General features: G+C 39.6%; 1 protein-coding gene across 2 annotated transcripts; it reads right to left on the bottom strand.

Moving 5' to 3' along the window:
• Nucleotides 1-457: 457 nt before the first annotated feature.
• dennd3a (DENN/MADD domain containing 3a) lies at nucleotides 458-25855 on the bottom strand. Of its 2 annotated transcripts, none has more exons than XM_022199747.2 (30): nucleotides 25681-25855; nucleotides 22687-22785; nucleotides 21737-21892; nucleotides 21420-21555; nucleotides 19549-19664; nucleotides 19333-19463; nucleotides 19100-19211; nucleotides 18874-18993; nucleotides 18650-18748; nucleotides 18428-18547; nucleotides 17780-17895; nucleotides 17015-17170; nucleotides 16783-16879; nucleotides 16580-16683; nucleotides 15421-15629; nucleotides 15187-15346; nucleotides 14879-15035; nucleotides 14368-14590; nucleotides 12987-13066; nucleotides 12382-12561; nucleotides 12069-12239; nucleotides 10649-10778; nucleotides 10295-10402; nucleotides 7603-7700; nucleotides 4386-4558; nucleotides 3374-3440; nucleotides 3165-3237; nucleotides 2965-3083; nucleotides 2710-2847; nucleotides 458-1950 (listed from the first exon to the last, which is right to left on the bottom strand). In XM_022199747.2, exons 2-30 carry the CDS (start codon nucleotides 22765-22767, stop codon nucleotides 1756-1758), a joined length of 3825 nt encoding a protein of 1274 aa, XP_022055439.2. In that variant the 5' UTR covers nucleotides 22768-22785; nucleotides 25681-25855; the 3' UTR covers nucleotides 458-1755. The 2 variants fall into 2 exon arrangements, with proteins under 2 accessions (XP_022055439.2, XP_051812044.1); XM_051956084.1 differs by having other exon boundaries at nucleotides 15421-15626.
• Nucleotides 25856-27552: the final 1697 nt, after the last annotated feature.

Genomic DNA, 27552 nt, shown 5'->3' with positions numbered 1-27552 from the left:
TTCTTCTCTTGGTATCAAACAGCACCCTCTTCTGGTGAAAAAGAGGAAGTGCACCAAAATTCGGGCGAGTTCAGTTGTACAGGGAAATTAGTTGCATTAAGTGGGAAAAGTTTCATGATAAGCAGAGTAATAAATCTTAATAATTTCAGATGAGTTTGTAAAATCACCTGAACTGAGGCAATAAAACATTTGTCTCCAGGATTTGTGGTCTGGCATCCCTTAAAGCAGCAGCTGCTGGTGATGCATCACCTTCAAACAGTGTTTTCCTTTTAATATGGTTCCATTTTAATGATTTTAATGAGGTACAAATTAAAAAAAACAACAACAGTGGTCACGGTCGCATTTGAAAAAAATGATCCAATTTTCTCTGCATATGATTTTCTGCTGTCCCGTCTGTGAACCACCAATAAACTGCACAAATAGAGAGCAAACTGGAGCTGGAAAATAAAGACGAGGCTTTCTTTAAGAAATGTATTGGTTAAAAATGGTGTTACTGTCCTCAGAGATAATATACAGTTTAACATGAAGTCTTACAAAAGTCACTGAAAAAATCTATACAAATACAATAGTTGAGTTGTTGCATTGGCATCAGTTCAGTTTACAAAAGAAGAACATGAGTTCACATCCCACATTATATACAATGTATAAATACAATAATAAAAGATGGCTTTAGATTTAACCTCTGGTGACAAAAATAGTCCTGTGAAGCAAAACGAAGTTGACATCTTAAAGAGAAAACTTGACGTTCTGTATATAAGAAGAAGCGATAATGTCAGTCTGTCCACTTTCACTTGGTTAATGTACAAATAAGACTACTGTAATAAAAATATCTAGCTTGAAATCTTTATAAAGTGTTCAGGACATAAAACATTTAGAGAACATAAATATATTTTAATATGTGTGAGGCATTTTATAGACAGCTCCTTTGACTTAACATAAATATGTGAAGGAATATTTGCTTACAGGGATTTTGATCTTTCACGGCTGAAATTGTTCCGGTAGGAATATAAACAAAGGCAAAAATGTAAAAAATGTGTTGAATAATAAAGTAACTGGCCTACAGTCTGGGTATTGTAGTCAGCTCTTACTTTGTGTGGTCCAACATATTGCAGTTGCTGCAGGACTAAACATGTTTTAGTCAGATGCTCTGACACTCCTACAGAGTTTCAGTCCAGTTCTCATCATCGTGTATCATCACATCGCCTTTATATTAAAGCATAAACTGTCAAAACAAGCTTCTATCGGGGCTTTCCCACAGTGATGGTGAAATCTCCAGCCACGGTTTTGTTTTCAGAGTAGTTTGACTCCTCTGAATACTCTAACAACCTCAAAAGCACAGCTGGAGGTGAGGCTCAGTCACACAGTGTTCCCACATCACACTGGTGTGATTAAAGTAGTGGCGGCCAAACAGCACGAAAAAAGGACAAACTTTAAAAAACATCCAGCAGAATTCGAGCTCACATTTCATTTTTTTTTTTTTCAGTCTACATTTATCCTTCATATTGCTGAAAAAAACATCATCAGTTTATTCCAAACAGGCAGTAAAATGTGCCCGGTTGGTGATACTTCATGTAAACTTGTCCCTTCCTTCTTACAGTATCTCTGTGACCAGGCTGTGATCCTTTGCTCTCTGTTGTGCTTTCCAAGCTCGGACCTTCCTTCCATTTTCCAAGTTTCTGTGATCCTTTACACCTCACAGGAAGTCCCAGAGTTCTTTATAACACCGCTGAGGCATTAAGAGCCGACTCCACCTCTCTACTCCACCTTCCAGATGGCGATCTTTCCGTCGTGTTTGCCGGCTCCACTGAGGACGTACCGATCCTCGGCCGAGCAGAGCGCCGTCACTTTGTCGGTGTGGCCGTGGAGCTCCTTCAGGACCTGGTAGTGCTCCATGTCCAGGATGTAAATCTTCCCTTTGGTTGAACTGCGGCCCGCACCGCCAACCCACACCTGGAGGGAGAAAACGGGCAGGTAGTGTGGTGTTATTTCATGTGGAATCCATTCATGGAAACTGATGAGACAAAAAGTTTATCCCACACTGATGTATGTACAAGGAAGCTACAGCTGGCAGCCAGATAGCTTAGCTTAGCATTCAGCCTGGAAACCAAAGGAAATAGTCAGTTTGACTGAATAAAATCTGCTCACTAGCCCCTCTGAAGATGATAAATCATCACACTATGTTATTTTGCAGGTGGGTTTGTTTACCCTGATTTCACATCTCAGTGTAAAGCTAAACTGGCTGGTTGAGGGTTGCAGCTACACAACAGATGAAAGCAATTCCAGCTCAAATCACCACATTTGTAAGAACAATTCCTGCTTGATCATCTCCAATTTGCCTGAAATGTTTTTGCATGAAGTCTGGATATTTTTTAAAGATATTTGTGGCAAGACATGATGAGAAACTACAGGAAAAAAATGAGAATTTTAGATACAGTCATCCAAACACAGACTCAAATTTCAAAAAGGTTGTCTCAGAAAGTACTTGATCTATCAATCTAAAATTACACAGATACCATTTCAAATATTCATAGTTTATGACAAGCAAATCAAAGACGGTTGAGCAGAAGGCCCCTGATGATTTCAGATGGAACAACATGAGTGGGGTATCGATCTTCTCACTCAAAAACAAGGTATTTCTCAAAAAGGCAAGCAATACTACTTTTACAGTTGTGTGTTATGTGTGCATGTGTTTGAGTGTCGTATACTAACCTGGTTTTTGACTTTTATCATGCAGTAACATCCGGTGCAGTCCGGTAAAGCCACCCGGTGGAACGGTTTGGTCGTGTCTTTAATATGCCAAATACACACCTCTCCTGAGTCGACACAAATGCTCCACAGCTCCTCCGTCTGACGCAAACACATGGGGGGGAAACAGAGTGAAATTTAAACATCATACAGTACAGAAATACACCAATGATGAGGGGAAAAGTTAACACAATAATCAGAAAACAAAGTGTGTGGTACCTCAGGTAAGAGCAGCGTAGAGCTGAATGTAGCCGTGGATCCTTTCAGTTGCTCTGGCAAATTCATCCGATGCTTTAATGTTCCGTTCCTCCACACTTCCATTATGCTGTCCTTGGAGCCTGAAGACAGAGTGAGACAGAGAGTATTTAGTTTCTGAGGCCAGTTTCCTACTTTAATGCTGCAGTGAGAGTGAAACTTACAACACCAGAGCGTTCCATTACAGCTGGTGACAGACTGCAGACGATCACAGGAGAGACGAAAGTGTCTCTTCACCTGAGGTGAGACGAAACTCAGTCCTTCATATGTGTTTACACAGCACAGGCTGAAGTGATAACTCGTTATTCATTATCATTTCATTTCTGCTTTTCTGAACAGTATTGTCTGCTAAAACAAGATGCGGTAAACTGACTTGTAGTGTGGAGACGTCCCAGACCATAACGCTTCCCTCAGCACTGCAGGAGTACGCCACCTTTTGACTGAAGGACACAGTACACCAGTGAGATTAACTGTTACTGACATTTTAACAGTGTATGTCCAGAGAGCTTTGCATTCACTCCACACACTGCTGCAGAACCAAATGGACCCCAGTTTAGCTCCATTAATCACATTTTTATTATAATGATGCTCCAAAGTGCAACTCCAAAGAGAATTCACACTGCTGAAATTGTTCCATCAATTTGTCTTTCAACTGAAAATGATTTGCCTACAATTAAAAACCTAAAGTAGTCGAAACATTTATTGAGCACAGCTGACAAATAATTACATGTCTTTTAAATCACTTCTCAAAACCCACCTTCACAGACTTGCTTTTCTGTGAGGTTTACTTTTAGCTTGAATTAGTTTTAGTGTTTTATTCTGTATTATGTTCTGTGTATTTTAGGTTTTCTCTCTTTTATTTTGAAGCTGTTCTTTTATTCTGAAGCTGTTACTCAGCACATTTAAGTCCATTCTGAAGACGTACCTGTTCTCAGCTGCTTTTGATTAAATTATTTTAAGTTATTTTAACTCTTATTTTATGACACTTATTTTGAACAGCCGTTTTCTGACTTGTTTTTGATCTTTTTACTGTTCTGACCTTTTTTTTAATGATTTCATAAATGTCTTCTTTTGTTTTTCTTTTAACAATTGTTTTCATCTTCTGTTTTAATGTCTTTGTAAAGCACTTTGAATCACCTCATTGTTGAAATGTGCTATATAAATAAATTTGCCTTGCCTTTTAGCTGCCTGGTTCTGTCTCTTAATTCTTTATGGTTTCTAACTTTTAATTTCAACCCTCAATCTTGTTCTTCAATTTTCAAACTGCCTAGTTCCCTTGTTTGAGTTGTGTGCTAATCTAGAAAATTATTACGTGACAGACTGTGCTTTATTTTTATGATGACTGTCAGTTAAATTTGTCCATCAGTGACTGAACTCGGTGTTACCTGTATTTGTCGGCGTCCAGTGCCAGCCCTGTGACCAGTGCCAGCCCTGTGACCTCGGCTCTGTGTTCAGTCAGCTGTCTGTTACACACCATGGCCACCATGCTGATGATGTAGATAACCGAGTCCTCTGATCCCATCCACACCTGATCCTTGTCTACTAAGATCATACAGTTCTGAAAACACAGACAAGATACTGTTTAGGAGTCACAAAGAACTGGTTTTAAGACTAAACGTAGAATCTTCAGGGCTCCATTTTTGGTTGAATAGGTGTTTCTGAATGGAAGTCGCAGAGAGGCTGAGGAAGGCAACATAATGGGTTAAATCCAGCTTATATACAGTGTTTTCAGTATTTTCAGTCGCAAATTGTTTTTTAGGTAAGGCTGAAACATCCACTTGAATAAATAATTCCACTAAGAGAAAATTAACTGGCAGCTGTTTCAACATGCTGAGGTTATTTTTCCAGAATAAAAAGACAAACATTTGCTGCTTTTAGCTCAAGTGTGAGGATGTGACCGTGCATTAATTGATTACCTGGTCAGACAAAACTTTAGGGAAGTGTAATGAATATTATTCCAGAGTGGTAGAGAGAATGTAACACACTGTTGGGCTGTGAAATTATCAGATTTTCACTATGGAATTACTGAGGCCAAAAGATCTCATGACAACAATACATTTCTATTTCTGTGGAAAACAAAAAAAAAAATCCAAAACATATATATAGTCCTATCAGTAAAAGTCATGTTTTCTTTGTTTATTTTGTGTTTGTCTCTTTTGTTGCAAATGAATTACATTGAAAATGAGAGAATACAGAGGAGAGAACATGAGTAGCCATAACTGTACTGTATGTTCTTCCAACCAAATAGTTACTGTTGATGTATAATTTATGATATATTTGAATGTGTATTAATAACATTATATCAGTATTTAATTTTAAAATATCACTACTATTGTCAATAACATGACACCCTGGACATACGCATCCATTTGCCTGTCCTTTCCAAAGGTGCAGTGCAAAAAAGAAAAGGTTTTTTTCTTGCGTTATGTATCAATTACCTGATTAATTAAGATACTAATTAGCCAACTGATTTTTGGTGTAAGTAGTCATTACAGCCCGGAGGAAATTTTAATATATTTGTCATAAAAGTCTGCACAGGGATGAGTGTTCATTTCAGCAGGAATTATACTCACAATGTTGAGAATTTAGTGCAGGAGATTCACTAAACAATAACCTAACTTCCCCACTAGGTGGCGAACTTGTTCTGATAAACTACTCCCAGTCTGCTCTTACAGATTTACACTTTACCAAAACAAATCTATGTGTAAAAAATGGAGTCAGTTGCAGCTGTAAATAAATCTGCACAGGCATGAATTCACACAGTCGCTGCCAACAATTTCACAGATAATTCCTTATCAGGTGCTATTTTAACCAGCTGTTGTGCCACTTTAGAGGTAAAGCACGGTGCAAACGCTTCATACACGACCTGGTAGTGAACTTTGTGCAAATATTGTGTTTGGGAATAGAGAGCACACACACACCCCCTTTGTTTCTCTCTCTCTAACACAAACAAACAGATAGGTTAACATTTTTCATGTGACTGTGACCTAAAGTAGAGGTCAGTGATCAGCAGAGTCCCAAGAAGTGTCTTTAACTTCACACTTTATCTATCGTGAACCCTCTCCTCAAGAAGCTCCTTCCAACTCTCTTTTTTTTAATTGAAGGTTGCACAGAAAACGTTTGGCTCTGAAAATATTCAAAACACATCTCCACTCCCTTGAACATGTGCTTGCAAGTCTTAGGAGAATAGCGGCAATGTTTGAGGAGAAGTGAAAAAATAAACGTGAAGAAAACAGTTTTATCTGTATCTGATGTCAGTGGTATGCATGTGCGTCTGCAGATTCTGCTCAGTGATAAGAAGCAGTCAAGAATCTGGCCATGTGTTTTTATTTAGTGATGGAAGAACTGCAAAAAATACCATGCTGACTACAGCGTTACTGTGAGGAATATACTGAGAACATATTTGTCTAAAAAGAAAGCCAGTGATCTTAAATGCATCACTGTTAGCTGAAAAGCTGTGCAATAGGTCTGTCTACATAGAGCATGATCCCAAATTTGGAAAATTAATGTAGCTTATACTTGAGGGGTTTCAAATCTGAGAAGCTCAGGTTAGTTTCTATTTGATAAAATCCAGGAAAAAAAAAACAGCACAGATGGACTTTACCCACGCGTTCTGAAACTGTCCATAAATCTGACACGTTGGTACAGAGTGAGACATGCTACGTGCTTAAACGTTTGTGTAAAACTGAAACTATCACTAACAGGGCTTGAGAGGAATCCTCCTACGATGTAGACAGGCAGCTATGACTAAAGATGATTTGCACTTTTCAACTACAGATAGGCACGGGTTAAAAAAAAAAAGGAAACAGACAATATCGTCATATTTTGCTTGTTTTCAGATTCCCTGTAAAATAAACTGCCCCCCTGTATTTATCTGTGTAAAACTAATGACCTCCTCCTGCTCTTCCTCTTACTATCTGCTAAGTTTAAAATGTAAACAAAACTCAGCATATAACAGTGCCAACTTTTACGACTTGACAATGAAAGGAAATTTCAATAATCAGGGCAGCTTGGACAGAATACCATTACTGCCTTTATCTGTGTGGTTTCTGGCCCTTTTCAGACACCGGACACATTCCTCTATCAATCTGTTAACTTGAAGGCATTCTGACAGTTAAACAAAGGTCATTTTTCACATTGATGTTTCTCTCTTCTTCATGAAAATATATTCACAACAATCAGGAACAGAGCCATGGTATGCACAGAGAACTTCTCATACATGTAAGATTGGACAGTGCATTGGAGTTTAAGGAGGTATAAATAAGCTAAAGGCCACCGACTGTTTTAACCTATTTAACAGAATACCATGATCCACAAAGTGAAAACATGACCTCACCAATCATTACAGTAACTACCAAACCCACACTGCTCATACAGCCTGAGTGTGTCTGTTAATGCAACTTTATGCCTTATGTGTTGAAAATGACACGTAAACGCTACTGCCATTGTAGCTTTTCAGAAAACTACCCAGGGAGCTTGTTCAGAGATAAAGCGGATGTGTGCAGATTAAGGAAAGTGTCTAAAAGAGGTTTTTGTGTGCCGTGCATCGGTGGCTTTGAGAATTTATTTGTGCTGGCGTGCAGCTGCATGCAGTTTTCTTACCAGTCTCGCATTCCCGACATGACAGGTATGTGTGAGGGACCAGCTGGAGGCATCAAACACCATCACCTTCCCCCCACCCACAGACACCCACAACTGACCTGAAACACACACAGAAATTATCCGTTATTTCTCAATACCTTATCGCACATTTGTGGTCTCCAGCTGTCAGTGTTTACTCTTCCAGGAGGCAAAGAATGTGAACATTTGCCATGACATACAGTAGGCATGGACTGAGAATATTAACTCACTTCTAAAACAGCCTTTAATGTAATTTGATACGGGAACAGCAAGAAACAGGCCATGACTGGTGCGTTTGAACAGTAACTGCTTAGGCGTTTTTCCAGAGTGACGATGCAACACTCCAACACTTCACATTCAAAACTATTTTTCTGCAGCCTGACTCCACCCAGGCTTCATCCAACGGTCAAATTTCCTCTAACGTATCCACCGCTATTTAAAAACCACTGCTGGCGGTGAAAAAAAAAAAAAGAAAGTTACATCCTGTATTTCATACGTGGAGCAGAGGAGGACGGTGGGACATGGAGAGGAAAATCTGGATTTGAAAAGGGAGAGAAATGTAGAGGGAGTGGTGAGGGGAGAGGGGAGAGGAGGGGAGGGGAGTGAACTGGACAAATGCCAGGAACTCAATTCAGTGACCTATATTCAAACCAGAGAGGGAGATGGAGTCCGAGCAGGGCCGGGAGGGAGGATCTGAATAGCTAGATTTGTTCTTTTTACCGACAGAAATCCCAAAGAGCGGACTGCTACAGAAGAACTGGACTGTGTTTGTACATGTATAGACTGCTGAGTATGAGTGTGTGAGTGGTGGGGGTCAGTCTGCCACCAGCCGGGCATCTAAGTGGCCCCAGATGGCCGTCCACTAAAGGCCACCGCTTTGTTCTTGCAGCCTTCCTGCCACGTAATGCGCCAGTCTGTCTGCCCCCCATAGTAAAATCTAAGGACTGTATACAACAGTAACCAACTCCTAAGTTTTAAGGTTAAATCTAATGACTGGGATTTCCAGACAGGTGACAAATTAAAGGGGAAAAAAGGTGAAGGTCTGGGCCACCGCAAGCTTCCGGAACAGCGTGAACACCATTTGCGGTTGTATTGTGACGTGGTAGACAGCGAAGACGTCTTTCTAAAGTGTCTCATAGGCATTCAATGTGTTGAACTTGTTGAACTATACATCATTCTCTCTTAACTCAGCTTTCTGGCCCCTCGGGATCAAGTCACCAACCAACAAACAATGTCCTTGGTTCATGTCCAGCAAACGACCTTTGTTGAACTTTCTCTTCCCTTGTTTACGGTCTTCTCCTAAATGCTGACTATTAATAAGAGAACAGCCAACGACCAGCTACCGGAACAAGATGAACAGTATTTTGCTTCATTATCTGGTGATTTTGTGATGCGGTAGGAAGCGTTGTCGAGGGCGCCTTTCCAAAATCTCTCGTAGGTTTGCAAATGTGTTGAATTTGCTGGACTCTGAAGGCTTTTACACGATTCTCTCATTGTTATTCTCAACAATTCATTCAGCATCCAGGTCCCTTGGGATAAAGTCACCAAGCAACAACGTATTCTTTAATAAGACCATAAAAAAGCCCCAAAACACTGCGTTTCTTGTTTTTCATCATCAATTTGAACTGAAAGTAATTATAAGTTATTATAAGTAACAAGAACCCAAATAAACTCACTCTTGGCTTTCTTACAATTCAAGGGAAATGCTGAAACACATGTTGAGCTGAAAAGTTTTTCTTAGGTAAATTACAGTCTTAAAAGCAGTTTTTCCTTCTACCCCTACATCTACCATCAACTTTTTATGAAGTCAAAACTTAGACCTCAGTGGAGTTTGACAGATTTTTTTCAACAGTGCATTTGTGGTTATAAAATTTAAATTCTAAAACTTTTAAGCATCACTTAAACAATGATTCTGTAAACCAAAGTCTTTGCAGAAAAGTTACTGCAGAAGAGGCCAAAAGTGGCTTTGCATGCTTTGATCATCTTGCTCTTCAAAATTATATTATTATAGCATTTTAGATCCAGCGCTCAGTGCTGAATTCAGTCACTTTATCGATAGATTTTTTCCAGTTTTATTTTAGAAAAGCTTCTCCTTGCTTTTATGTTCTTGTGGAGTCAGCAAAGTCGATGCAGCTTCAGAATTACAGTGCAAAAATATAACCCACAGTTTACTCTATGCACATATTAATGCATTACCTAAAATGTGATTCTCTCCTTTATCATGTGCTTCATCATGATATCAGAGCTGCTATTTAAAAGAATAAACTTTTGCTACAGTAACCTCGACAAGGGGTTTCCCTCCTCTAAACTTCTGTCTTTCCCTTTTGCAGTATTCTGTAAAAGCCAGACAGAGAAGTAAGTTTGGTGGAGAAACTTTATGTGCTGCTTCATGTCTTCTGTGCTTGAGTGAGGCAGAGTCAGCGAGTGAGTGAGGGGGAAGTGATGACAAAACCAAAGGTCGTTTTGCGTGTAGCAGTCAATTTATACGGCAGTGTCTCAGTTGAAACTCAACATAGTAAATCTGTTCTGCTGCTCCAAACATCCAATCAAATCACAGACTCCCTCACTGACAAATCAGAGCGGAGAGGAACCTGACCATTGTCATTACAGTGTTAACAGGAATGCTGGAGAGGCTGCTTGGTTACAGGAGGCATTCAGCAGCGCCGTGTTTTACCTGGTGTGTATAGGAGTACGTCCACAGCCTGAGGTGCAGCGAGTTCCAACGAAGGGTTAATTTTGTGCTTTAGCGTCTCTGCTGTTGTCTTGGGAACCATCATTGGAACTAGAGGCACAGAAAAAAGAAGACGTAACTAACCTTTACCGGGTGGCAAATGCACAAATACACAGTGAAAGATCCCAAGTATCAATAAAAAAATCTCCACAACCTCTGATGAGACTTCAACACCATCAAATAGTGAGTTAGTAACCTGCTCCACAGCTTATGAAACTTTTCTGTTTCAGTATGTCAGAAAATGCTACTCAAACCAAACTGAATGACAGAGCAGCACACCAATAATCATTCCTCTACCTTCCATCTTGATGCGGTCAAAGTGAGCCAGCTTAGAGGCAGCGTAGATGGCCTTATTGCTCTGAAGGCTGCCCACCACAGCGTCCATTACCAAGGCATTGGTCAGAGCCTGCTGCATGTACTGGGGGTCCTGGAGAGAAGGATTCATTAGAGACAGAGTGGGTCATATAAGGGCATAAAAAAAATTGCAGCATGTTTATAGCAAGAAACGCACAATGAAACAAAATTAAGTGTAGTGCTATCCTTAAAACTGTTTGCAGAGGTGATCTTCGTTGAATATTCTTTTAGAGTAGGATGAAGTTCAATCCATGTCTGTGAAACTGGCTGAAAGTATTTTGTTTTGGACCAACAACCTGGAAGATTTTCATTTTAACTTGTTGATGACACAAAGTACAAAGCCAAGGGGTCACTCTTCTTTCAAATAACATTAATTGTCAGTACAAAATTCACTGGTAATCCATAGAATAGTAGTGGAGACATTTCATATAAAAACATAAACGAACAGTTAAAGGAGCACCAGAATCTTTGGGATTCAGACTGTGGGGAATGTGAATATCAATCTATCAAACAACAGTCAATCAAAGTGATGAAATTATCAACTTTGCCAGATATTGTGTGCCAGAGCCAAAGACATGAACTCTGTGATTACAAACCAGCAGAACAAAATCCAACGATATTTAGTTTACTAAGAAATATGACAAAGACAAGCTTTGCATTTTTACATTTGAGAAGCCAAACCCTCAAATTTGACATTTGCAGTTGAAAAATGTCTCACATAATTAATAAATTATCAGAGTAGTTTATTAGATACATTTTTTGTCGACTGAATAACAAATTAAATCTTAAGAAACAGACATTTCAAACTGTTGTATGGAAGCAGGTATATGGAATAATGATACATTTTTATTTTAAATCTAATCAGACCTTAAAAATGCACAAGTTGTATTTTTCCTTCGTACACAACACCAGATATTTTAGCACAAACTGCTGCTGATCCACATCGTCGGACAAGTCGGACATAAATGTAAATTCTCAATACGCTGACTGCCTGTGCAGATTTTGAATAAGGGGAACTGAGAATTAATAAACAAAATACAGTAGCTGTTGGATAAAAGAAAGGGGGAGAAGTAAGACCCAGAGATTTAAGTTACATAACTTGGTTTCATAAAGGAAACCCTCTGTCTTTGTTCATGTGCGGGTATTTATGTTCATGCACTGCTCATGGAATTTCAACCACACCCACAAAGTTCATGGACGTTCAAAAGGACTGACGCACACACACTCACGCACACACCGTAACTGCTACCAAGATAAAGACAAGGTATGAGTAATGAAGGCACATGACAACTCACCACGTGTATTTATTGAATATTATAAATGTAATATTCCCCTCATATAACCACTTCCGTTGCAGCCTCACCTTGTGTTGGTCAGCTATGTTGCGTCCGGCCCACATCTCTTTGACCATCAGGTTCCAAAGTTCAGTCTCTGTTTTTAAATTGGCCTCAAACACCTCCTTCCTTCCCCGAACACGCAGCTTCAGGCTGGGGATCCGCAGGAGCAGAAAGGGAGCTGAGGACACCTTCACCTCCTACAGGGAAACACAAACGTCTACTTGCTAGCACTGCAATTTCATCAGCTTTCATTTTATTTCCTATTACTTAGAAGCAACTTTATTCTGGTATTTATGACAACCACTCACAAAGCCACCCTTTTCTTTCTTTTCATCTCACCTCTAAATCTCGGTACTGCGCCACCTCCACATATCCTGGTCGTCCATCGGTCAGCAGGAAGAGCCGGCGTTGAGTCATAGCGATCTTACCCACGCCGCGACTTGTCTTGACTGACGAGGACAACTTGAAGACACATTCGGTGGTCTCGATGTGCTCCAACACTGATGCTGGCAGACAAACCTTGCAATCATACAAACACAAAGACCTATGTAAGGCGGTAATATCTTTCCATTTGCCTCACCTACATTATCCAGTTCAAATTAGTGAATGAACCTAAGATGTGGGCAGCAACTGGAAGGCTACAGCATTGTAACACAACAGTTTGTATTCATGGATCTTTATAGACTTTTATGTTGAAGGATGTTCAACTTACTCGAACAACACTTTCATAACTGTGCCTCACTATCACAGTTAGTATCCATTATAACAGCTTTTAATAAAAAACTGTAATTCTAAGCCACAGCAGCATAAATAAATTTATGTTTCTTGATGCCAATTTCACGTCGGTGAGAGGTGTCAAAAGATGCACATATTGTTGATTCTTAAGTCTCCAAATGATGTGACCAATGCATTAAAAATGTGCATGCAGTATATACAGTACTGACCTCTTGTGCTTCAGCCTCAGTCTCCTTCCAGATGGTGTAAAACACTCTGAACAAGTCTGGAGCGACCTGCTTCTGATGACCTGCAACACAAACACACACTGAGTTTCTAAATAATTCAACATAATTTGTGGACATCCTGTATTACTGTGCGTCAGAAGAGCTATGTGACTTGTGACACTGAGATCAAAAACCTGTATTTTAACCTTAATTTACCTAGAAATGGTTGATTGAGCAACATTTTTAGAACTACTCTGCTTCACATGTTCTCTGACAAACGCACACAGGTGTCTGGTAGTTGACTAGGCCAACTCTTCATTCCCAAGAAATCTAATCTGCCAGCATGCCTACAGAGTGAGTAGTTGCAGACTGCCACAGAGATGCAGCCCTTTATTATCAGTCAGTGAGGAGCTGTAAAATCACAAACAGAGTTTAAAAGTAACTGACTTTTTAAAAAAATAAAAATGTAGAATTTCAACTTCTCTCTCATGTATGTTCGCACACAAATTCTAAAAACCGTCTAGTCGATCCACTTTGAAAATATGTGTCTCCTACTCACGCAATAAAATTATTATTAGAATTTAGAAATGGAAAGAGACATTAAAATGCTGTTAAACCTTTAAACATACAAAGAATGATGCCTCAGATTTACTGCTCCATTTCAGCACTCTGAGAACTTCTGTTTCTCCAGTGGAGATCAGAAGTGGAAAGGAAAAACCTGACGCTTGCTTATGATAACACTCAACAGGATGTAAAAGCGTTTTCCCAATAGGTGAATGTGAAGCAAAAGATAAGCTCTCACTACAAACCGTCTTTCTGCTTTCAAGCTTGCAATTTTGGTAAAAATGTCAAATGTTTTTGAAAAAACATACTTCAGTTCCTACTCTCCTGATTCGCTTCCTCGCTTAAGTTCTTAGTTTGAATTAAAAGCTTTAATATTTCAAATATATTTCCCTTGCTTTCCTACTAACATGATCAGCTGATGTCATGTCACTGCAGCCAGCTCTCCCAGAGACACTACTACCTGCAGCAAATGAACTAAAGCTAATTGCTATGTGCTATTCAGTTCGGTTCCGAGTAAGAACATCCTCAGATTGTGTAAAATGGAAATCTAAATAATACTAATGTTGGCAAAAGGTTAAAGGGCAGCAAATAGCCAGGGAAGCCTTAGTTATGCCCACAATGCTGCATAACAACCTCCTCAAGAAGGAGGGAGGTAATGATTAACCCAAGGAATAAATGTTTGCCTGGAAGAAGGGAGGAGGAGGGGTAAAGAGGAAATATTCACGTGCATGAATGTGTGTGCATTGAGGCCCTGCGAAGGTTGAAAGGAAAGCTGTAAAAAGCAGTTTGAGTAGACGGTACATTTATACACGCTCCTTACCAACAGTCAGAGCGTCAAACAGTCTGTGAATGGTTCCTTGGTCCTTTACAATGCCAGACTCCTGGACACATTTCACAAACTCCTCCAGCTGCATAAATTTTTTGGGCAGCTGAAAGCGTTTTACAGCGCCTTCCTCGTGACTGTTGCCGTGGGACGCGCGTTCTAGTTCCTGGTCCCTCTTGACGCGACTGATAAGTCGTTTGAGCTCCGGTCGTCTGTCCGCCTGTCACGAGAGATTTCAACATTTGTGAAAGCAGTGCTGCTAATCATTACTAGAAATATGATTGATTACCGGCATCTTTAGTTTCACATCCTGATACAGTCTGGAGATTGTAAAATGAGTCATTGACGACTATTGTCAAGTGGATGTATCAATACGGTTGCTGAAACACATTATACAACTTAACTGTGGCTACAGATGTAACTAACTGTAGGTCATCCAGGTAACAGCATATACAACCGCACAGAGAGAGAGAAAGTACAACTAACATTCATGATAGTTTAAACTGACCTGTAAACGTTCAACGTCTGGCAGGGAGTCTACCAAGGACTTAACCATCTGAGAAGGGAAGATATCTGAGTCGGTCTTGTAAAGGCTCTGGAAGTCTTCTAATGCATCAACACGCCTGTTGGACACAGTGTTTACCAAACCACGAAGGTAATGGTACCTGGACAGAGAGATTGATGGATGAGTTTGGTTTGTAACACAGTGCATGGCCGACTTTACAGTCTAGTAGTCAGTTTATGTATTTAGGATGCACATAATCTTAGAAATCTCTGTTTCCACTTTTACTTTTCTTTCTCCTTTCTGCAGACTACCTGGCTAGCAGGGCAGATTCATCAGGTGGTGTAGCATTAATAGCCTTCCCCAGTGAGGCAGCCATGTCAGAATAATAGTTCTGGACATAATGATAGGCCAGTGGAGGTGGAAACTCTGGGAGACGGAAAACCTTAACAGCTTTCTTAGGGGACTTCAACCCTGGAAAGAGACAAATGAAATTTAAAAATCATACTTAATTAAATCACTGCTACTTTTCTTTCACTGGCACTGACCAGCATCAGGACTCATCTTCCTCATGGACTCTGGTCTGTTGGAGCTGATGATGGTTATCGTGTCATTGGAGGGTTGCTCCAGATTAGGCAGACTGGCTCCCAGCCTCTTGCTCAGTCTGCTGTCAGGACTGGTGTAGCTGCTGTAGCCAGTCCTGGACAGTTCAGACATTGGAGGACGGCGAGGAGTTTCTGTCATTGCACGAATCCTGCTAAGAAAAGGATCAGAAGACGAATTTTGAGATTATGGTTGGTGCTGATGTTAAGGAAGAAAGTATCTAAACCAGGTTTAAGATACATTATTAGTCCATTTTTACATCATGATAGTAAGGGAATGTAATGCTTTACTGTATCTCATATGTCTACAGCAGTAAAGACATCACTAAGCTAAAAAAAATGAAAAATCTAGTTCATTGTTAAGTGCTGCCTATGCTAAATTGACAGCATAAGTACTGAATAAGTAAGCATGAACCATCCAGTTCCGAAAAGTAACACTTTGAATGCTTTTATCATGTGGAGGTTTTCTCTACTTAGGTGCCACATCTGTTTTCCTCCCCTATATGTGTTTCTTGCTTTCTCAACACAGAGATGGAAAACAGAGATGGATTTTAGGGCTACAATTAACCCTTTTTCAATTAAGCTGCCAATTAGTTATCCTCAAACGACTGCAAAAGCCCATGTCAAGGTCACAGAGCCCAAGATGACAAATTCATATGTCTTCTGATATTTGGCCAAAGGTCAAAACCCAAAGATATTAAGTTCACTATGATAGAGGATATATTTAAGAAACCGCAAATATTCACATCTGAGGAGCTCAAACTAGAACTTTAAAGACTTTCTGTAACAAAAAAACATCACATTCAGTCAGATAATTGAGCAATTATTAAAACTGGTGGGCTAATTCATTTAGTTCTACCCAGTTGAACAGGTAAAGCAGCTCTGCGGCTGTCTTGGAATCAGAGGCAGCTCAAGACAATGTCCACTTGTGTCCTTTTACTTCTGCTGAAATATTTATGCCTTATGTGAAGTGTAAGAAATCAGATTTATCAGCATTAAAGCCAAAGTAAACCAGTTTTAAATATTATGTTACTTGTCCTGCACTTCTCTTGTTGTTGCCTGGTTACTTCTGTCCCATAGTGATGACATCATGCCAGCATCATACCTGTGTGCATGGTTACGCGTGTTCTGCTCCATGCGGCTGAAGGTGTCCCATTTCCTGTTGAGCCTGTCTCGCAAGAATGAGTGGAAGATATGCGTCTCTAATACCTGGGACAACAACAGAGAGAAAAATGCAGCACAGACAGTCAGAGCTTGTGTGTTTGTGCGTGAGCCAGTGTGTAGATCTTTGTGAATGTGTTTGTGTACCTTCTTGTAAAACAACTGGTCTGCCGGCTCCCTCGTTCTCAGAAACTCCTCACTGTTAAAAACTCGGTGTTCATGGTTTAGGAAGTCCTGGACCCCTCTGACAAAGTGACACATAAAGAACAGAAACACAGAGCAAGAGAAAATATTTTAATTTGACTCAGAAAACATGTTGATGTGCTATAAACCAGGTAACAGTGAGCAGTTGATTTCCAGGAGATTTGCAGCGTCCTACCTGAAGATGTTGACCACCAGCTCCAGGGCAATATTCTGTATCTGGGAGTTAAGCCGCCTCTGCCAGTCTCTACGTTGGGATCGCAGGGCGTTAGCATCGGTCCCCACTCCAAGATGGCACAGCTCCAAGTCATAGTGAAGCTGGAGACACTCTGTCCTGGACACATAACAAATAAATAAGAACCATGTGGTGCAGTATTAACTTAAATGGCTTTCATTTCATTTAAACTGATTTCACTAAAACAGCAATCATTTTGCATTACACAATGAGGACTGTTTTTGTTTATTTGAAGTTGGATTGTGTGTAATTATTTTTATTCATTTTTTAAAAGAACTTTGTTTGCTTTCTTACTTACACATTTTTTTGGTATAAATTTGATTATGTTTTGTTTGCAACTACTATTTTTTGTCATATGCAGAATGTTTGTATGATTTTTTTTGTATTCTTGCTTCTATGCATGTTTTTAGAACATGTTAAACCCTTTCAAGAAACTACTTGTTTACAATGGGAATGACATAAAAACAAACAGAGCTCCCTTTGTAATTTGATTTCGCTGGTATTCAGGGGGCGGATTTAACTTAAACTCCAAGTCTGTTCCACTTTAGATGCAAGCTGGGTTGAGTGCCAAAATGCTTTCTAGTTAACATAAATTTTGCATAGCATGTTGGTATGCTCACGTGTTTCTGGCTATTTTGCAGTATCAACGAAGCACAAAACAAAACAGCAGTGTGCTTTTCTCAAGTGGTATATATGTGTGTGTGTTACCTCGAAATAAAACTCTCAGCTGCAGCCAGAGGGATGGCAGGCAGATCGATGGACTCAGAGCATGACGACTGAATGATGCCATCATCAACATTCACCAAGATTAGGTCTTCTGTCTCCTGTAAACGAAGATAAACACACAATGGGTACAATTCATTACAATACAGTTGAACAAAGAAGGGCTCAGTCTGATAAACAGACAGCTACTGTAAAATATGTGAACTCAGCTTCTGTAAGAGTCTGAATAAAGATGAACGCAGTGGAGACTAAACGGATTTTGTTGAATACTGCACGTGAGCTCAACCAAGACAGCGACAGAGGCTACACTTACTGTACATCTGATGCTAATTGTATGGCCAGGAGTCATGTTCTATCTAAGAAATGGACAGGTCATTACAGGCAATATTCATCTATTTAGTAATTTCCATGTTTTGACCATTACTGTCTGTGCAAATCAGTTAATTCCTGTCAAATAATCAACAGAACACTTGATATCTACTGAAGGCAAAAACCAAAACTGCTCCAGATGTCTGGGACAAGAGAAGTGTCCTGATTTACTAGATTTGTCAACATGATTTGACCTCAAGCAAGACCACAATCCTTGATAACGGCAAAAAAAAGAGCCTGCTATAATGATACTGGGGTACTCACAGCAGCAACCTCTTCAAAATGACTGATGTGACAGCCCATCAGGAATGCCGTAGGAGCCATGACAAAGTCCAACATTCCTCTTGCCAAGACAGGAACATAAGGCTGCTGCCAGGACAGAGGCTGGAAGAGATATCAGAGGAACACAAGACAGGAAGAAAGTTTTAGAATATCTCCATAAGGTTAAAAATACATGAATAGTCCCACAGTGTTTCCTATACTAACCTGCAGGTACAACAACAGACTCTCTGCAACCAGAGTGAGTCTGGCCCAGTCAGATGAGAAGAAGACCAGTCTCTGCTCTTGGAGGAGGCAGGACAGCACCTGGAGAAGAAAAAAGCCTTTACATTCTTAAATCTTTCTATTGCAGAACATATTTATCACCATTTCATGACTTCATCTTGATTTTATAAGTTATAAACAACACTCGTAGATGTCGTCTGCATTACCTGAAGCAGTGTTGTGTGTGTGAAACACAGGAATGGTAGATGCAAGTCGATGTCAATAACAGGGCTGTCCTGATCCTCCCTGGAAGGAAGAACCACTTGGAGAGGACGGAGACTAAAAGACTGACAGAAACATATTTTGCAGTAAGAATCCATCAAAGAGAGAACATAACCAGGGTGGAGTGATTTGACAGAGAAATAAAAACAAAAAAAGGGAGAGTTTTCTGACCACATGCAGCTGTCCAGGAGGCGGTAAGGGCACCAGGGAGAGCTTGGCTGAAAACTCCTTGATCGTCTCCTCAAAGTCTGCTTGTCTTGCAGGTCGCAGCTGAACCAGGAGACTGAGAGTGTGGAGGTGGGAGGTCACGCAGGAGACATAGAGAAGGAGTTGAATTTGGACAGATTATGTTAAAAAAAACTGAAGGTGATCAGCTACAGTATGTGTTTAATGGAGATTATTACCATGACAAGCAGTCTCTCAGGGCGTTGTAGTAGGGGAACTTAGAAATGATGCACAGAGCAAAAGGTGTGTAAAGTCGGGACTTGGTTGAATTCCACCTGTGGCCATTCTGGAAAGCACCTTCCTGACAGGACTGAGAGAGCAGAAGGTTAATGAGAAACAACTGCCTTCATTCAGTCTGTGTTTTTCTGTTTGTGAGTGAGTACATGTGTTTGTACCTGTACAGTTCTGTAGCACTGCACAACAACCCCATGGGTTCGGTTGCCAAAGAGGTCAGTAAAAACCAGGAAGTGGTAGCTGTCTTCTTTCTGTTCATTGGCTAACTGAAGACCACCTAGACACAGGAAACCAAAACGTTTCTAAATATGCTACCAAGCAGCTGTAGTGTCACAATCGTGGCATGTAAGAGCATTGCTCACACCAAAATCCTCAGAACAATGATTGGGAAACTGACCCTCTGTGTGTGTGTGTGTGTGTATGTAGCGTTACTTTTTCTCACAACCCTTATTCTGCACTACATCGAAGATCGGAAATCATCTGTGCTATGCTGAAGCTAATTTCTCTACTTCTTTCTGCTGCTCTGGACACTATATCTACTGCTTTCTGCTCTGTAAACTGCACTACTGTGGCTTTGACTCAGATGCTTACATAGTATGTGGCTGGTGTGTATTAATAAGTCACTGCAGTTTTGTGTTTAAGTTTAACTTCATGATATTTTGTGTAAAAGATGACGAGTTTTCTTTTCACTGTTTGCCTTTCTAGAGACAGAAGTGAAGTGCAAAGTGTGGCATTTTGAATGTTTTAATGTCCTTTATGTACATTATTTATTTTAGTAATGGCATTTACTTGTATTCACTAACTTGCAGGGCGCTGTCTGTTTCTTGCCGTCACACAGTATTACCCCATGTCATTTCAAGTGGCAGCTGTAAACACTGCGGATTTCCCAATGTTTGAACAAAACCATATGGGGCATCAGCTCACTTTTGGTTTTGTGAGAGGTCAGCAGATTGTTTCAGTTGGAAGAGGAGGGCCAGTAGACCCTCTTTAGTATGAAAACATTGTTGGCCGGTCAGTAATAAACACACCACTTGTCTCTGCTGCTCGCTCCACAGTCACTGCTTGTGCACATTCTCAGCTCTTTTGTACTAGAGAGGAGCTGAAACAGGCGGCTATAAATACATACAGAGATGTGTAACATCAGCTAAAGACCAGTAACGTGTATTTAAAGTTATATCTCGGCAACAGAGGTCTATCTGGTCTCTTATTTAAATGTTTGCATAGCCAACTCTTGAAAATGACCTGACCTGAGTTCTGAGCATGGGAATCTTTCCCAAGCTCTATCATCTACAGTATTACACACTTTAACCTGATTGTCAGTGATTCATATCTAATCCAGTGCAACTACAAAGAAGTATCTTGATACAAAGAGACAGAGGAGGCAGTGCAAAGCTGCTGAAACTCTTTCTTAAAGTTTCTGATGAAGTAGATCATAATGTCCCATCCTGCAGCACAATAAAAGTTGGACAGGGCTAAAGCAGTCCTCTGGTCACAGTAAGAGGTGTTTTGACATTTTGCGGTGTTGTTTACGTATAAATGGAAAAGTTGTGACCGTGAAAACAGCTAGGTTATCATTATAACAAAAGCCGTCTGATTAAAGGGTAAGAACACATTGCAAGTCTGCCACCAGTGGGAGGTTTTGATACTCAATCCACACTGGGGACTTCTAACAGGATAGCAAAGCATGAATGTCACGCTTGAGCAACATGATAATAAATCAACAGACGAGATGCTGGACTTAAGTTTTGTGGTGCCAGCCTGGCAATATGGTGGTCTATAATGGTTAGCAAAGAGCAATAAGATGGGGATTCATCACAACATGGCATTATCTAGCGAGATCAGTAACAGTCAAAGCTTGGGCATGTAATTTCATGTGGTAAAAAATGTCAACAAAAGCACATCGGCCCTAAGTACAACTAGATTCAGTAGCTGCCTAAAATTCTGAAGGTCTTCCAAAGAACAGAACAAACAGATGTATGAGTCAATTTATAGCACTGTAATGTTAAGTTTGTGACAGAAAAACCCACTTTACCAGGAAAACAGAGCTGTGGCAAGGCGATTAAATCCAGATCCTTTGGAACACTAATGTCTTCTGTCGTTGACGACACTTCAGCACGACTGGATGCTTCTCCATTAGACAGCGTCTCTGCACCACGATCTCGTCTCTTCTGCAAAAACAGGGAAAAAATATACATACCTGAATGAGCTTTCTGAATGTGTTCTAAAAGGCCCAATTTGGAACAGACACATTACGTGGAAGGTATTAGACAAACTAGTCATAAATAACACAACTCTCAAAAGACTGTTAGAAATTATTCTTGTACGAAGTTACATAAAGAAATGGTATACCTTCTTGATGAAGCTCCTCCTCCTCTGGACACGGCTGAAAGCTGGACCAATCACCTGGCTCGAGTTGGTCTCCTTGGAAACAAAGGGTGGGGCATGGACCTGCAGTACCTCAGCTTCCAGCAGGGGGAGTTCGTTTAAGTTGCTCTGTTGATGAAGCTGCGAAAAAGCATGGAAATAATATTGTTTATACTTTAGGTAATATAGTAGAGACTGTATGATTTCATGCAATATGGAGAATCTATTCTCTTGATTTGTTATCGTAACTACGATTGATGACATTTTAGCAACTACAGTACATGTAAATTTGAAGAAATGCGTCCAAGTAGAAGAAAGTGTAGTTTTGTATGTTTAACCCATACCTACCATGCTGTCATTTAAACTCTATAGAAAATGGGTTTTTTTTAACAACTTTTTGGAATTGTTTTTCTTGGAATTCCAAGAGTGTAGAAATCAAAGACATCTGAGCCAGTGATGTCATACGACATATGATAGCATATTTAGCATCCTCACCTATTAGATTTCTAGACTGGGACAATCAGTTGTACACAACACGTTTTAACTAATGAGTACATACTGTACTTAAGTATACTTAGACATAATCATGCATTTACTCGATATGTGACACTATAATTCATGGTAATTGATCTATTTTTGTGAAATAGCATTTACATCTAGTTTTAAGACGCTATGGTTCTAGATATTGTAGACAGTTTGTTCAGGTTCTCCAGTGTTGTGATAAAAATGCTGATTCACAGAAAGGCAAGTACTCCCTAGACTTCACAATCCATAAGGGTTTGTTCAAAATGCAGAAGAGCTACATATGGAGGAGTGATGCAGTGACTCAGATAGCTCAGAAATGTGTCACATACAACAGAAACATGAGTAAGTCCTGTGGGGGGGGGGTCTTGTGACTATTTTACACTGACAGCCTGCTCTGTGTGTATACGTACCTGGTGTATGTCTCGGAGCTTATCGCTGGGGGCTCCAACCACCACACAGGCCTCCAGCAGTCCAGACGGGAGCTCCGCCATCACAACCAAGCACACACACTGCCAGAAACACACACAATGTGCATTCATAAAAGAGGACGTCAATAGAGTTCAATTTTGTCAATATCATCCATTTCTTCCATTTATAGTGAGGTAGATGTTTCTGCAAGAGCTCAAAACTAGAAGATCCCCAGTTTGCGTACCAGCCTGAACCCGGGAAACACTCCATGGAGTTTGCATGTTGTCGCTGTGCATGCACTGGTTTTCTCTGGGTACTCTGGCTTCCTCCCACAGTCCAAAAACATCCATCCATTCATTATCTATGCACTGCTTAATCCTCATTAGGGTTGCAGGGGCTGGATGTTATATCTTCATAAAATTACATACACTGTGATAGAAAATGCATAATTCACCTTTACTGCAGTGATAAAGAGCCAGGGTGAAATCTGAACACAATGAAAGAAGGAGCTGCGGTGATTTCATATTTCAACTATGACTAAGAAAAGATTCCCAAACCAAACGTTCTCCTCCTCTGAGTTGGTGTTTTGCATCTGTAATGAAACTACAGACTGAGTAATCAAATCTGTAAAAATTTACACAAGCTAAATAAAAACCACCAGAATCTCGTGAATCACATCCATTAGACAAATCTCTCCTCCCGCAACTTCCTCCAGATGTATGCAGTCACAGTCATGCTGTCATGTAGGCAGAGCCAGACACAAAAAAAGATCTAACTCATACAAGCACAGCAGATGGTTTGGTCACTGGTGCAGTAAACCAATTCTGTCATCAGCATCAAAGCCACACAGAAAACTCACGTTACTGTCGCTGAACCTCATCGAACTCTTTAAAAGTGCTCTTTTGAGTGGATTTTCTTAATAAATATGCTATACAGAAGTATGGATTTTAAAGAAGTAGACATGGTTACAGTCATTAAAGTGTTGATGCTGGACTGTTCATATTGTGTCTCTTTTTTTGGTAGATTTGATCAATTTAGCACTTCTACCAGTCAGACTAAAGCTGGACGTTTCAGTCATTTATAAAGTGTTTGACTACATTTAGAGCTTTCCACATGCTCTTTGTCATATTGTGGAGGTTTACTAACTGATTGATTTCTTCACCATTTACGCATAGTTGTTTTACCAAATCGTGACTTCTGTTTTTTTAAATCGGCGAAGCTTCTCTAAATTATACATGTTGTTCTGGTATCATCACTGCTTTAAGCCCTGATCAATCAACCTGCCTACATCTGTCTGTCTGGGTCAACACATTCAAGAATAAACATCTGACTTGCACTAGTTTCAGCTACGGGTTGAACTCAAGGCGGTACACACTATTAAACTGCCCTCTTTTTCTCAACCCCTCGCTTTTGTGTCTGTCACCTTTCCTTTTGTCCTATAATCCTCTCTCATTTCACCTTCTTGCTATCCCCCCTTTGACTTCATTACCTTTCTTTCTATACTTGTCCAATCCTGTTGTCTTCTGCTCTGGTTTAGTCATTTTCTCTTCTTTCTTCATGTTCAACACGCTTGCTCGCTCTCTTTCTCTCAGTCTTCAGGCCATTCCGGCCTCTGACTAAGTATCCCGCTGTGTCACGGAAAAACGCACGCTTAAGTCACTTATTCCCAGAAAACCTCTCATTTAGTAAACCTGGTGTTGGGAGGGACTGTGTTTATATGTCCAGCATTGTACCATTTTAAGAACTACATCACACATACAAACTGTCAACAGAGTTTCTTTCACATAAACACAAAGAGAATCTCTGAATAAAATGTGCTTCTTTTTACTTCTTTTGCACAGATTTCAATATATTAACAACACGAAATGGCAGAGTGCCACCATCAATACACCTGACAATAATACAGTGGATACTTGAATAGGGTGTGTATAACCCCATGCTATGAGAAGCAGGCATCCAGAAGCTGTCCAGGACATTTAACAAACAAGTTTGGTGACAGATATGATGTAGCTTTGATGTAGCCAGCAGCCATGCTAACAAGCACATGTTGGACAGATATTTGCAAGTAAATGAAAGTGGTTAAAAAAGGGTCACAGATTTTTGTGCCAATGCCTGCAGACTTGAAGCACTCTTTCCTAAACTTAGAAATAAGATCAGCTTCTAAACTGTAAATTAGCTCCGCTGCACTCAGTTTTATTTGCAGTTTCTTTTATACACAAAGGAGGCTTCTATTTTTTGCTCAAACACTCAAATTTAACTGCAAATTGACAACATCCATCTAACTAATTATGCATGTTAGCACTTGATATTCAAGTGCATTGCCTGATTTATCATCCCAGCAAAACCACAAAATCATGGGGAGTTTTTAGACTTTAATGAGCTCCTGTGGGACACAGGAAGAAGGTAAACTCTTAAAAATGGGTGACATGCCCCTTTAATGGGCACCAGACCAAGTTTATTAGAGGTAGGCTGGTTAGTTAGAAAAAACAACAAACACTCTCACGGCCTGAACCAGTAAACAAAATAAACAAAGGTAAACAAGTGGAAATAAATTTGTCCTCCTCTGTACAGGCAGTCTTAAAAGTAATTTATTACTTTGCCTTTTGTCAGATTGCAGCTGTGCAGGAAAAACTGCATTTTATGTTAATGCTCACACAACCTGTCATCTCGAAGTCTCGTTATCGTCTCGTTATTCTGGCGGGTTGGTGGGAAAGTACTAAAAATGAGCAACATGTGGCTTGACATGCCAAGAAAATGTCAAACCAAACAAGTTAGAACAGTGCAAACAATTATTTCGTGTGGCTACTAACGGTTTGTTAACGCCTACAGCGGTTTGATATGCATAAAACGTTAGCAAAATTAGCATTCATGGACGGTAATGTGAATTAATACAAGGTTAAAAAAAATTTAAAATGACAAATGTAATCATAAAGGAGAGGAGACGTGACTTAGTTAAAATCAAGGTTAGTTGACAGAACCGTTAAAATTAGACTGACCTTAAATTACTCGCTCATTTCCACAGCAGACGAGGAGTTAACAGCTAACGCGGCTCCGGTTTTCTCCGTCATAAAGCCGTGAAACGGTGTAAAACTCACGGCAGAGCGGTGGCTTCAGCTCTGGCTCTGACTTTCTACAGCTCACAGTGATTCAGAATTTCCTCACACACTGAAGTTTACCGCTGTTCTGTCAAAATCTGAGCAGCGACACGTTGGAGCTGCACTTCCTGGAATTCACTTTCAAAATAAAAGCCTTCTCTTCCACAGCTGCAGTAAGCGTTTTGGTGGCACCATCTGCTGTTAGTTTAATGAACTGCACCTTTGTAAATTATTTATAATATAAAATCTACTGCACTTTGTGATATATTTCTATGTTTTGTGTACTGCACTTTGTATTGTATTTATGATATTTTTGAGTACTGCATTTTGTGCTATTCTTTATGATACATTGTGTGTATTGCACTGTTACTTATTCATGATACATTCAGTGTACTGCATCTTTATGATATATTTCTGATATATTTAGCGTACCGTACTATTATATATTCATGAAATATTAAATGTACTGCAGCTTGTTATATATTTATTATATATTTTGCACACTGCATTTTATGATAACTATGATATATTCAGTTGACTGTACTTTGCCATATACATTTATGATATACGATATTCAGTGTTCTACATTTTATGATATATTTGTGATATATTTAATGCACTGCACTTTTTAACATGTTTATAAGTGTCCTAAACTTTTTCATATATTTATGGCATTTTTAGTGTACTGCACCTTGTGATATGTTTAGGATATATATCATGTACTGCACGTTTATGTCTTTATGATATATGCAACGCACTGCAGCTTGTGATATATTTAGGATATATTTAGTGCACTGTATTTTGCTATATATATATATCATATATTTAGTGTACTGCAATTTTTGATTAAGACTGAGGTCACTTTAATATTATATCATATACAAATATTACAAACAAAAAATAACTTACATACATTTAAAACAGATAAATAAGCTATCTATCTATCTATCTATCTATCTGTCTATCTATCTATCTATCTATCTATCTATCTATAAAGCTTTTGAGCTTTTAACCTATAGATTTTTCTTTTGCTGACAAGTGCACTGGATTTGTGCTCAATACACATCGTCACACACATGCACACAGTTGTACAGCTCTATAATGCACACACATAAATACAAATACCAGATCACAAAGACAGGCATTATTCTAAGAACTGGAGAGCCAGCTGCAGATTAGAAACAGGGATTATGAAACTGTGATTGATGCAGATTAAGGTGGACAACAGAGTGAGCTACAGGCAAGGCAGACTTCATACCCTAACAAGTGTAGTGGTTGACTTCTGTTTGTTTTAGTGACACTGACCACCTTATCCCTTCTGAAATTCCTTTCTACGTACAGACTCAAGTCCAAAGCTGAAGCTGGGTTATTATTATGATATTTTCAGTTTTATTTCCTTCTTATTCCTGTCCCTAAGTCTGCATGCTTGATTATTCTTTCATTTACTTTGTCCACACATCTGCCCTGTTGATAAACTATGATGCAATGGATCAGCAGAGACTAAACGTTGGCAAATAAATTGTTGGATAGTGTAAATAAAACACGCCTTCATAAATTCGGTTCGGTGCTCTGTGGATCAGTTCCAGGAGAAAGACAGAGAGAATATGATTGCTGGAGTTTCTAAGAGAAGGCATGTTGTTGTGTTAGTTTAAACTAGATTTGCCATCATGAAGTTCAGTTAAGTCAGTCCAGTTACATTCTAAGAGGCAAATAACCACAGAAAATTAAATTGGAAATGCTAAAAATCATTATCTAACTGAATTCAAGCAGGCC

Source organism: Acanthochromis polyacanthus, chromosome 11 (genome assembly GCF_021347895.1).
Source record: "Acanthochromis polyacanthus isolate Apoly-LR-REF ecotype Palm Island chromosome 11, KAUST_Apoly_ChrSc, whole genome shotgun sequence".
Classification (NCBI taxonomy): Eukaryota; Metazoa; Chordata; class Actinopteri; family Pomacentridae; genus Acanthochromis; species Acanthochromis polyacanthus.
Note: the sequence above shows the minus strand (reverse complement) of the source record. Positions and strands in the feature narration are given on the sequence as shown.

Excerpts from the sequence above, each read along its gene's own strand:
- dennd3a (XM_022199747.2), bottom strand. The coding sequence starts at position 22,767 with ATGGCGGAGCTCCCGTCTGGACTGCTGGAGGCCTGTGTGGTGGTTGGA. Across the intron at positions 17,896-18,427 it reads ATTTTGAAGAGGTTGCTGCT|GAGACAGAAGACCTAATCTT; the intron begins GTGAGTACCCCA and ends CTTCGTTTACAG. Across the intron at positions 1,951-2,709 it reads TGATAAAAGTCAAAAACCAG|GTGTGGGTTGGCGGTGCGGG; the intron begins GTTAGTATACGA and ends TTCTCCCTCCAG.